This window comes from Anopheles arabiensis, chromosome 2 (assembly GCF_016920715.1).
Source record: "Anopheles arabiensis isolate DONGOLA chromosome 2, AaraD3, whole genome shotgun sequence".
Lineage (NCBI taxonomy): Eukaryota > Metazoa > Arthropoda > Insecta > Diptera > Culicidae > Anopheles > Anopheles arabiensis.
In genome coordinates, this window is record NC_053517.1 from 59,217,163 (window position 1) to 59,230,544 (window position 13,382).

A 13,382-nucleotide genomic window follows, 5' to 3' on the forward strand; every position below is an offset into this window, starting at 1 on the left:
CAAACCCCTCACAAAATGTCTTAAGAAAGGTTCTAAAATAACACATAATGATGAATTTATAAATTGTTTCAACGATTGTAAACAAATGCTCACTACTGATCCAATTTTAAAATATCCTGATTTTAGCAGAAAATTCATTTTAGAAACAGACGCAAGTGATTTCGCCCTTGGCGCTGTACTTTCACAAAAATTCGAAGATGGTAAGGAACACCCAATCGCTTACGCTTCTAGAACGCTTAACGAAACAGAGTGCAACTATTCAGCTACCGAAAAAGAGCTACTCGCCATTGTTTGGGCAACCAAGCATTACATTTCCGTACATTTTCGGAACAGTTTTTGAAATAAGAACTGACCACAAACCTCTTGTTTGGCTAAGACAGAAAAATGATTTAAATAGAAGACTTCTTCATTGGAAACTGGCCTTGGAAGAATTCGAATTTGAAATTAAGTATAAAAAGGTACTCTTAATGGAAATGCAGATGCACTATCCCGCATAACGGAAAACCCTGCTTTAACATCCGAATTAAATGCAAATACTGCCTCTAACAATACTGACACTATGACGCAACACTCAGCAGATACTAATGATGACGAATTCATCCCAGCAACTGAAAAACCACTAAATGAATTTAGAAATCAAATAATACTAGAAGAAAATAATAATGATTCTCGAGAAGCAATTACACTTTTCGGAAATTATCATAGAATAACAATAAAAACACCCCTTTTTGGACCAGCTATGTTGATCAACATAATCAAAGAATATGCATCTCCCAAATGTGTTACTGGCATTTGTTGCAGCGAAAAAATCTTACAAAACTTACAAATTATCTACAAAAACTATTTCTCTTGCGCAAAATCGATCAAACTATTTTGGACAAAAACAACTTTAGAAGATGTAACTGATGAAATTGACCAAGATTTGATTATTGAACGACAACATAATGCAAACCATAGAGGAATTATTGAGACCAAACTACATATTGCTAGAAAATATTATTTTCCAAACATGAAAACTAAAATTACTAAATTTATTAACATTTGCAAAATATGTCAAAAAGCTAAATATGAAAAACGCCCATATAAACAAAAATATCAAATTACTGCCACTCCTAAAAAACCTTTGGAAATCGTTCATATGGACATCTTTATAATAAGTGATAAACATTTTCTAACCCTTTGCGATAAGTTCTCAAGACTAACCATGGCGATTCCTTTACAATCAAGAAACGCTATACATATACTAAAAGCACTAACTCAATTCATCGCTAACGTTGGAAGACCTTGTTTGCTTGTGATGGACCAAGAATGTTCGTTTCAATCCACCACAATCAAACAATTTCTTGAAGAAAATAATATAGAATCTCATTATACAAGTGTTGGTCAATCCTCTTCAAATGGAACAATTGAAATTGTCCATAGATCAATAAGAGAATTGCACAACATAATCTCACTACGAGATTCTACAAAAAATTTATCAACTACTTCAAAAATTAATTTGGTAGTCTCAATTCACAATGATTCTATACACTCTCAAACAAACATATCCCCTAAAGAACTATTTTTCGGCTTCAAAAACGAAGATCCTATCCCTGAGGACCTTCAAGAAAGAATTAAACAAAAAGAGGAACTTTATAGAGTGTATGCCACAAAACAAAAAGAAAAAAATCCAAATACATAGAAAAATTAAACAAAACACGAGAAGAACCAGAACTATTCAAAGACAATGACACGATCTTCGAAAGGAAAAGAAATAATTTAAAACACGAAGAAAGGTATCGTGAAACGAAAGTTTTCGATAACCTAGTTACTAATATTTTAGACCGAAATGGAAGAAAAATTCATAAATCAAAATTGAAAATTCTTTTAAAAAATTCTTTCTCATCCTTACAGAAATCACAGCTGAATATTATAAAAACTAAAAATGAAATTTGTAATGATTCTTTACCTCATAATAGTTTTGACTAATTCAAAACTTATAACAGCAACAATTTACAGAGAAATTCCTAGAGAAGATAGAATAGTCGCAATAAAATAGGAACGGCCAAAATAAAAATTGGATATCATAGAGTAATACATACAATAAATCTGGAAAAAAATAGAAACTAACCTTAACTATATTCAGAATTTAGCCAATAATATTAGCCTAACCAACCATCTTAAGGACACCTTAGACTATAAAATCCTATCAGCTTATAAGAAATTAGGAAATATAAGACCAAGAAAACAAAAGAGAGGCATAATAAATGGTTTAGGAACAATTATAAAAATAATCGCAGGAAATCCAGATCAAGAAGATTTGAACATAATTAACAGCAACTAAGAACATTTAGAACATTCAGAAAGCAAAATCATATCCAACATTAACGCTCAAGTTAGAATTAATTCCGAAATAGAAAAATCAGTGAACAAAATTACACAAACTCTTAAGAAAATCGAAAATCAAATGAATAATCAGATAAAAGTCGTAAAAACTGAAATAGAACAAGTAAATCTTATCCTGAACATTGATAACATTGTACAACTGCTAGAAGACATAGAAGAACAGATCAGCTTTGCTCGTTCTAACATAATAAACAAAAATATTCTATCGTCAAACGAAACGGAATATATATGGAAAACATTAAAAGATCAGAAAATAATTCTAAATTTTAAAGAGGAAATTTCACAATATGTTTCATGCATAGTTACAGCAATAGGTAAAAAAATATTTCTTGTAGTAAAAATACCGATAGTAGAGCGAAAAGATTATGACCTCTTACGAATAGAAACTCTAAACGTAAACAACACCCGAGTAGAGACGGATGTAAAATTTTTAGCCAAGCATAAAACACCATTTTCAATGTTAACGAGGAGTGCACGATTTGCAACAACCCACAACCGCTAAACGACAAGTGTATCTCAAATATCATCAGAAATCATCCATCTAAATGTACCACCACCACGAGCTCCGAGCATACGATAATACGAGAAATGAAACCAGGAGTCATTCTAATCGATACCACCCTTGGAGTGCAAGTCATTGATTCATGTTCAAACAGCCAAATAATAGCAGTACCCACACTAATTGAAACCGGCAATTGCACCGTAAAAATCTTAAATAGCACATTTACTGCGCATATTGATGTGTTAGACCAAGAAGACTACTTCCTACCCTTAACTGGCAGCAAAACAGAAATAACTCTAAACAAGCCAAGTATACAAGATCTGCACACAATGCATATTAGTAACATACATCAACTCCATACAATAACACTCCGCTTACGCACGCATACAATTGCAGGAGGGATATTAATTGTTGTTCTAACAGGCTTTCTTATAACTGCATTTTGCATCTACAAACACAAAACCAAACATGCAGAGAAGAAAATGTCTACCGAAGCTATTCACAACATCATCCCACTGCAAACGTCGGTAAGTCGATCGAGGACGCTCGACGTTTAAGGAGGGAGGAGTAATATACACATGCGCTACGCGCTATGATACAGGTGCTGAGTAAGAAAACGGTCGCAAGCGAGCCATCGATGTTACTCCACGCGCGGAGTCAGGTTCCAACGGGAACTCCACTGGAAGCAGGTTCCCACGACCAGGTGTGGTGTCGTATGTTCAGACGGACCGAGGCAACATGATCATCATAAACGTGGACGACAACGTGACCGGCAAACCTGGCAGCACCGAAAACACCAGCCTAGCTAAATAGTACCGAATCCAGAAGTTAGCTTTAGTCTTAGTTTAGCAGTTCGCAAATAAAGATCCCCAGTAATATTTTTTTTAAACTTACTCCGGGCCATCGTAAACATAATTAATAATAATAATAATAATAATAATAATAATTATAATGATAATAATAATAAAAATAATAAAAAGAACTTAGCGTAGCAGTCCACACCCGGGTAAAAGTTTGTCTTGACTTTGTTGCTGCCGGGCTACCGCTGTGACGAGACAAATACACGGAATGCACTCGACCAAAACATGAACCTACCGATCCGAACCCATTCCAAGGCATTGCCGGTCAATCGGCGTCATGATAACTACTCCAAACCAACAAGCCACCAGATTCTGGACGGACAGGTTCAGCACCATACGCGCACCGTAATAAACAAATCCAGAATCCTGTTTTGTATGAATTCAATTCAGTATGTTGTTTCCACTTGCGTCAGCTAGCTGAATTAGAAATAAATGTGCAATATATCACACGCACGTTTGCTTAGATCGTGTGTCTTTTTAATACCCCCAACAGCAGAGCCGATCGCAAAGATGCCAATGCCAATGGTTGTGTTGTCTCCCAGGTAGCGAGATCGAAAATGCATGGACTTTGTAGCCGCAGCGGATGAAAATGTACCCATCAGAATCAAATAGTTTTGGGGTTTCCAAACGCACGCACACACACAAACACGCGCGCAAACTCACACACACACACACACACACACACACACACACACACACACACACACACACACACACACGCGCGCACGCGAGAACGCACCTACGAAAGCGCGCATGCAAGCACGCACCCCCCACCAAACCCCCCTCCCCTTCCGCTATCATCAGCTATCATATAGCGCATCATCATCCAAAGCGCCGGGCGGGGTGGGGGATCGCGGCATAATAAAGTGAATGGTCACTTTCCCCGCGCTGTGTGCGTGTGTGTGTGTGTCGTGACCCGAAAACTCGAGACAGATTTCGACACTTTAAAAAAATAATTATTGCCACTTTACACTGTGCTACATAATGCTTAGAAGGTCGTTGAAGGATCAAACATGTTCAAATTAAAAAATATTAGATTAGTATTAGACGTTCTCCTACGCTTGTTTTAAATAGGCTTCTTCACCCTCGACTGGCAGCGGCATCGAATGGTCTCATCAGCAGCGGCACGAAATAAAATAAACCATCAATACACCGCTGATAACACTTTGAATCCCAATCCAGCTTCTCCCACAGCGTCTCAAGATCACACACAAATTAATAAATGCTAACACCCACCAATAACAACACACAACCACAATGCACATATGAGTATTAACGCATACACCGCAACAGCCAATCAGCTGGCGGCGGAAGGCACGGGCAGAAGCGCAAGTAAGGCAGGGCAGGGTGAGGGAGGAGAAGAAGCGGACAAAAAAATGGGCGCCAATATTTTTAAATTTTTGACCGTTTTTTGCTCCGCCGCCATAAATAGTTCGTCCATTTCGCCAACAGATGGCGCAAAACTTGCTCGACCCAGCGCAGGAATCGCTGAAGTCCAGCGCGGGGATCGGGCTTGATTTTCTGCGCTGGAAAATGCTCGAATTTGCGCAGCGGGCCCGCTGCGCAAATTCGAGCAGTTTCCAGCGCAGAAAATGTACCAAAATCTGCGCTGGCCAGCGCAGATTTTAACCCGTTCCCCGCGCTGGACTTCAGCGATTCCTGCGCTGGGTCGAGCAAGTTTATCTGTTGGCGAAATGGACGAACTATTTATGGCGGCTGAGTAAAAAAAACGGTTAAAAAATTTAAACCCGCTGCGCAGATTCGAGCAGTTTTCTGCGTAGTTTTTTGCGTCGTTTTGTGTCAAAAAATACGCAAAAAACAGCGCTGGACTTCAGCCGAAACTACGATAGCCGGCGTATTTCTTGCAGTTTTTAGGTGCGGAACGAGCGCCATCTGCTGAAGGAATGGATGAAATATTTCAGACGGCGGGGCAAAAAAAACGGCCGAAAAATTAAAAAAATATTGGGGCCCATTCCTTCCTCCTCTTCCTCTCACTCCCTTTCCCCTCCCTGCCTTGCCTTACTTGCGCTTCAGCCCGTGCCTTTCGCCGTCAGCTGATTGTGTGTATGCGTTGGTATATATGTACATTGCGGTTGTGTATTGTTATTGGTGAGTGTTAGCATTTATTTATTGTGTGTGACCTTGACGATACGGGAGAAGCTGGTTCATTTTGGAATTTAAAGTGTTATCGGTGTATTGATGGTTTATTTTATTTCGTGCCGCTGCTGATGAGACCATACGATGCCCCTGCCAATTGAGGGTGAAGAAGCCTATTTAAAACAAGCGTACGAGAACGTCTAACACTAATCTAATATTTTTTAATTTGAACAGGTTTGATGCTTCAACGACCTTCTAAGCATCATGTAGCACGGTGTATAGTGGCAATAAAAAATATTATTTTTTCAATGTGCCGGAATTTGTCTCGAGTTTTCTGGCCACGACACACACACACGGACACACACACAGCGCGGGGAAAGTGATCGTCCACTCTATCATGCGGCGGTCCCCCTCCCCTCCCGGTGCTTTGAGTGAGGAACAAGCCTTTCTTGCGATAAGGTAGCCGTAATCGATCATGCGGAAGGGGAGGTGGGGGTTGATGGGGGGTGTGTGCTCGCCTGCGCGCTTTCGTGGGTGCGTGCTCGCGTGCGCGCGTACGTGCATTCGTGCATTCGTGCATGCGTGCATGCGTTCGTGCGTGCGCGTGTGTGTGTGTGTGCGTGCGGGAACTCCAAAACTGTTTGATTCTAATGCGTGCATTGTCACCGGCTCCGTCTACACACTCCATGCATTCTTACGCACTGCACGCCGCCCGATCGATTACCGCTACCTACGACACAATACAACCATTTAATTGGCACCACCATCTTTGCGACCGGTTCTGCTGTTGGGGGTATTTAAAAGACAAACGATCGAAGCAAACGTGCGTGTGATATGTAGCACATTTCTTTCCAATTCAGCTAGCGGATGCAAGTGGAAACAACATTTTGAATTGAATCCATACAAAAGAGGATTCTGGATTTGTTTATTACGGTGCGCGTATGGTGCTGCACCTGTCCGTCCAGAATCTGGTGGCTTGTTGGTTTCGAGTCGGTATCATGACTCCGTGCGACCGGCACTGTCTTGGAATGGGTTCGGATCGGTAGGTTCATGTTTTGGTCGATTGCATTCCGTGCATTTGTCGCGTCACAGCGGTAACACGGCAGCAACAAAGATAATCCAATCTCTTCTCCGGGTGTGGGCTGTTACGCTATGTTATTCCTCTTCTTCTTATTATTATTATTGGCGTAATGGCCTACGCGATCATGCCGGCCTTTTCAGGACTTGAGTACCACGTAGCCGGATAGTCACCCCTTGCTACGGCGGACGGTTCATACGCGGTTAGAACCCACGACGGGCATGCTGTTAAGATGTGCGGAATGATGGCGGTGCCGCGGGCCCGCTCTTATCCAGCGGGCAACTTGCATACTGCCACACTGTCTCCTGCTCGATGCATACGCTGCAGGCAGGGGGAAGGATGCAGCTCCACAATAAAAAAAAAACACCGTCATGAACACCTTCCTTTCTTTGACCGATGGATCATAACATTCCGGAAGAAAACACATTCGGCGACAGTTGTGCACGCACACTCACACCCATGCGCATACGACTCAGCATATCTGTGCAATCTACAACATATAAAAGGAAAATCATAGTGTCACATAAACTTAAGCTTTATGTAATTTGGTTTAAGCTTTCCTATGCACGGCCATGGCCACCTGTCTTGCGTGCGCTACTTGGAATTAGGGTTCTGCGCGTTGCACAGCAAACCCTCCAGCGTAAACTAGCGATTCCTTAGTCATTTTTACATTGCAGCAATTGAACTTATTGCGATTTTTTGGTTTGATTTGTGAAAATGCAACTTCATCGCCGCAATGTTTGTTAACGGCATTTTTGGCGCCACAACAGCTCGCGAGCATTGACCACACGCGAGAAAGAGATAGCGCTATGGAGGGAAAAAGCACGGACGACGGCTGACAGCGATTGGCCGTCTGACGCACCAACACATCCAAACCTTCGGCAGCGCGCTCAGGCGAGGGGTATGAGGCGGAGCCAGGGACGGGCAGCTCGACGAGCTGCTCGACAAATTTGCCGTTGGAGAGAAAAGGAAGGCATGATAAAATTCTCAGAACGCCATAACGCCTTCCGTCGCTTTGCACAGCGGGAGGGAAGATGGGCAGAAGCTATAAAAGTGGTTCGCGCTTTGGGGACGGGGAGTTAGTTTGGGACCTTAAAGAGGCGAAAGAACTCCGTTGGAGCCAAAGCCTCTATAAACTATTCAAACAACAAACAACAATTAGTTTGGGACCGATACGGGAACTGTGAAATGTGAACTACTTAAAGAGATGTGCGAATAAATCGTGTAGAACTTTACTTTCCGGTGTCCGTGTTTACTTCCCATATCACAGCTAACTTCTCAAGTATGGCAAGTAATTTAAGTTATTTTAGTGGCTTCGCTGACCCAACAAAAATTTAAATCAAGATTTTCTAAATCATCTTCCGCATCTGATTTGTTTTGTACCGTTAATTCATTGTTATGAAACTCTCTATTATTTAAAGTCAATTTACTTTTCGTTGAATCCACTTCCATTAGTTGTGGGTAAGGGGATTTCTCTTTAAATGTAGAAGCTTCATTGAATGGTCTTTGTTGCACGCTTCTGTTACTGGGGTCCTTTCCGTTTTAAGTTCGTTGGCTGAAATTTCAGCCTGTCAGCTGTTTGCATTGTATAGCAGTTTTCGAGCAGCATCTAAGTGGGTATAATATACAGGTGGGCTTATCCCAAGGTGTATGAATTTATAAGGCTGAATTTTATTGCTTCTTTTTCTGAATGAAGATTTTAAGAGTGTTTTGAGTATTCGTCAAGCCTCTAAAAAGCTTGTTTGAACAAAAAATTTCACCCAACCTGTCAAAAAGTGGTAATAAAATTTGGTTATAAAAAAAACATACTATGAGACCACCTGGACTACATACACTTTGATTCTAGATTCCACCACGTGATCTCTTTAATCCACCTTGGGGTAAATATAAACAACACCGTATTTTCGAGCAGGTACTCGAATCTAATTCTAGCTTTGAGACTAGAATAATCTAGACTGAAAATTGCATGCTAGTTTTTTGTGTGGTTTTGTATGGAGTGTTTACATGATTTCAGCCTCCAACTGTCAAACTCCATACAAAAAACTGACTAGAATCGTGAAGGGCCCCACTGTCAGGTTTTTTAAAGTACTTCTCTTTCGATTGATACGTTTTTGAGTACTGCTTGCTATTCGAGGCAGTACTTTACGAACACCTGACCTTACACACGAATGCGTGTGCTGCTTCTAAGTCTTCTGGACATGCAGCTTGAGCATAACCAAAGTACGGTTCTTTTAGGCCTGCTAAAAATGCCGCTAAACCATCTTCGTCGCTGTGCTGATCCACGCAGAAAGTTTTTTTTTTTTTGTTGCCATCGTACGTCGGAATCGCTTTAATTGGATTCGGTATTTTAAACAAATTTCCTACGTTAAATGCAGCCTGTGCATTTTCTTGTGGTGCATTGTAACTCGTGCTTAACCTTACTATACTTAATGAATCTAGCATGCGTTGATGATTGATTTGTTGTGTTCGCATAGCATCTAGCGTAGCAGCAATTGCACTTGTGAGGTTAGTTGCATCATTTGTTCAGATTCCATTTTTGTACCTTGATCTGCTAACATAAGCTTCTATAGGCAATGAATACTCGTGTTAAAAGGTATGTAAGAAAGCTCTGCACTTTCGTCACTCGACACTTCCTCTGAACTGCTGCTGTTGCTATTATTCTCTACACGTGGTGTAAGCAAGTGCCTTGTACTTTTAAGTACGTTGAATTTCTGATTAGGCATCAAACTAAAAAGAGAGAAACCAATAAAAAACTCGTTCACTTTTTTTCGTTGGCCCTATCTGGTGGTAGTATTCCTAACGAATATTACAATAATTTGTTAGATAGCAGTAGCGAGTTGTACCATGTGCTTATGCACTAACACTAACACACTACACTGCACTATTCTAATGCGCTTAATGCGTGCGCATACAACTGAGAATAATGGGATATTCACTGAGAGTTTGTTTGACCTATCTGGTAGTATCACAACAGGCAGCGTACGATGATAGTAAAAAAAACTAATCCTACACACATATGGACACAAAGCACTATCGTTATTCCAAACCTATCTTGTAGTGTTTAGGAATATCGGAATACACTTTCACTAATAAAAGAAATGAAATGTACTCACGTGCCTTGGAAAAAAAATCCGATGGTCTGGTTCCAGGTATGCGTGCCGTTGGGCCCTCAAATCGAACAGCGGATGAAATCCTGCAGCTGCTGACGCTGAATGCGGGAACCACTTGAATATCGAGAATATTCTTTTTTTATTTTTTTTTTTGACACTAAACCTAACCTAACCTAACTAAAACCTAAATTAACCTAACCAAAGTATTAGTAATCTGAAAAATCTCCCTAACGTGTCTTTACTGTTCGGCGTAACAAGTGTGAGTGCTGTACCTTTCCGCTCCTTCAGCGCTGCCACTATAGCGCAATGGAATTGTAACGCCTATACCAGCAGTAACACTATAGGGTGGCTAAAGGCTTTTATACCACATAATTATGATAAAAGTTAAACCTTTTCTGGCCACAATACTAGATTAATTAAAGTCATACTGCCGCGTTCTCAACACGACATTCTTAGTAGGTGACCTTTATCGTACATGAAATCCCTGATGAAAATGTTGTCACATTGAACTAATGTTTCTATACTAATATAAATAATATATTCTTTCTTTCATATTCTATTCCAGGAAGCTTAAGAGGAAACAGGAAAAAATATGTGGAGAGTTCGATTCGCAATTGGACATGTTAAATTATCCTGAATGCTTAAATATACTTGCTAATTTCCTCGATTTAAAACAAAAAAGTATTTCAATTGTGTCGTCTGAATTTCTAAAACCAATTGGATCAAATAGTAGACTAAATGGGAGCGACTTCAGTTTTTCGCTGGACACCACGCTCATTGCGACTGGCGTTAGTAGTATTAAAGAATTTGAACATTTGAATTCATATAGTAACTTCACTCTCTTCAGTTGGTCAAATGAATCCACACATTCTTATGGCAACGAAAGCTCAAATTATTTCCCGGGTGAAAATTTCTCCAAAGTCCCTTATCATTTTGATATCATTGATGAAAGCATCATGCAAGTGTTACCACCTTTTGATCTTTGGCAAACAATATTTATCGCAATTTGCTTAGCAATTTGTATAATTCTAACCATTGGTGGCAATATACTAGTACTATTAGCATTTATTGTTGATCGAAACATAAGACAACCAAGCAACTACTTTATTGCCTCTCTAGCTGCAACTGATATGCTTATCGGTAAGTACCAAAAGGCAAGTAAACTTAACTTAGTCAAGTGTTTAATTAATATTTATTTTCTCTTTTTAATTCTGCAACAAAACCACACAGGAACTGTGTCGATGCCTTCTACACGGTGTATGTGCTAATGGGATATTGGAATTTGGGCCCTCTACTCTGCGATCTTTGGCTCTCTGTAGATTATACTGTATGTCTGGTGTCGCAGTACACAGTTCTGCTCATAACAATTGATCGGTTTTGCTCAGTGAAAATAGCTGCTAAATATAGGAGTTGGCGAACCAAAAACAAAGTCATCTGGATGGTTACAATTACATGGATTATTCCAGCCCTGCTCTTCTTTATATCAATTTTTGGATGGGAGCACTTTGTTGGATATCGCGATTTGCTCCCTGGACAGTGTGCAGTCCAGTTTTTAAAAGATCCCATCTTCAATACTGCGCTCATAATTGGATATTACTGGACTACCCTCGTAGTATTGTTTGTATTGTATGGAGGAATCTACAAAACTGCTTATGATATGCAAAAGAAAAGTGAAGCCAAGCAACGTAAAATGCAATCTATGGTTGCACTCAGCAGTGCCATGACAGGTATGGCTAGTCGTACTGCAGGTATAGGAATTTCTAAAACTCAAAGTACATTATTATGCACGGATAAACCAATGACATCTTCATCACCTTTAGTACAAAAACTTGAGGCAGCTACTGTATTATGTGCTGGAGACGAAGCGTTTCGGAAGTTTGATTTACAGATTCAATCAACAACCTCGTTGCAGTCAACGTCCATTAATATACATGTGTCTCCATCTAACAACGATAAGAATTTCAGTAAATCTTTAGATCCACCAGTTTTAACGAATGAAAAGACTAACGAAGGTATAATCATCAGCAACGTATCACATGCACTAGGGGATTACAGGGTGGAAAAAGCTACGGATTACGAAGAAAGAATCGAAGGGGAAAAAAGCGAACGCTCAAGCAGTCCCGCTTTTGATTCAGATGAAGAGCATTCTACAAATGTCAAACAAGTACATTATGTAAAACCTTCCCATAAGAGATCATCTGTAGCAGGAATGTTAGTTGAAGCAGCCTCTGCCTCTGTACTTACTTCTAATAATGCAACTTCTTCAATATCTTCAGGAAACAATTTATCTACATTACCTATCAAATGTTTGTCCACATCAATATTCGAACAGAAAGCACTATCTAGCACTAATGAAAATAATATTTTAAATTGTGTTACTAATAGTCAAGCAATAGATCAAGAATTATCATTTGCACCACACTCTGTTATATCGCAGACGCAGAGTTTGGCCAAGGTTTCATGTAAAACTACATGTTTACAGCAAATACTGGAGGATTCATCGTCTAATGGATTTCAAATTGCACATGTAAGTCATCTTAAATTAAGAGAGGAAAGACCACAAAGCCCAATAAGTATAGAAGATACCACAGGTACTTCTGATCCTTTGAAAAGCTTGGACAGTGCGGATCTACGTTTCATGGACGAAAGTTCTGTTATGTTGCCCACCCCAGAAAATGAAATTAATCACTCAGACAATTCATTTACTTTTCTAGATGATGTTGCACATTTAAGTAAATATTCTAGATGTAGTGCTCAGAACATAGCAAACCCTACACTCTTGCACAAAGCTCTAATTCAGGCGACTGCTCAATGCCCAACCCCTTCACCAACAGTCCTGATACGTTCATCTTACTTGAACATGGACTTAGTGTCTCCAGAAACAGCAACAAACAAAAACATAACTTATCATCATGCACAAACATCAATGGAAGATAAAATGAATAACACCACCGTTACTGTAGGTACAGAGAGTGCAGAAAAGTCCAAAACAAACCTTTCTTCCGCATGCTTTAAATTAAATAATACAAATACCAATTACTTTGAGGAGCATCAAAACCTTCAAACCCAAAAACAAGATAATGATGACACATTTAAATTGTCATCCAGATACTATGGTATTTCAAATATATTGAATGCTGCTGAAGAAGATTCCCAAAATGTATCGACTCAAGCATGTAGAGTATTGTCCAACATTACAACATCAACCGCAACTAATTTTGGAAATACATCGAATTCAAAAAGTGCTTAGAACGAGAATCCTCGAGAAAAAAACATGGTTTATTCAATCTATTGGTAAGCGTTTGAATCAAGGTATGAAAACTCCAATAGTTGACGTACCAATCGGTGGA

At 39.7% G+C, this 13,382-nt stretch overlaps 1 protein-coding gene across 1 annotated transcript in view; it reads left to right on the plus strand.

The window, feature by feature from the left end:
• Positions 1–11,378, plus strand: part of LOC120897635 (dopamine receptor 1-like) — a 196,815-nt gene extending 185,437 nt beyond the window's left edge. The window contains exons 3-4 of the mRNA XM_040302646.1: positions 10,598–11,172; positions 11,263–11,378. Coding sequence (XP_040158580.1) covers positions 10,598–11,172; positions 11,263–11,300 — 613 coding nt within the window. The 3' untranslated portion in view covers positions 11,301–11,378. The remainder of the gene's footprint in view (positions 1–10,597; positions 11,173–11,262) is intronic.
• The last annotated feature ends 2,004 nt before the right edge of the window (positions 11,379–13,382 follow it).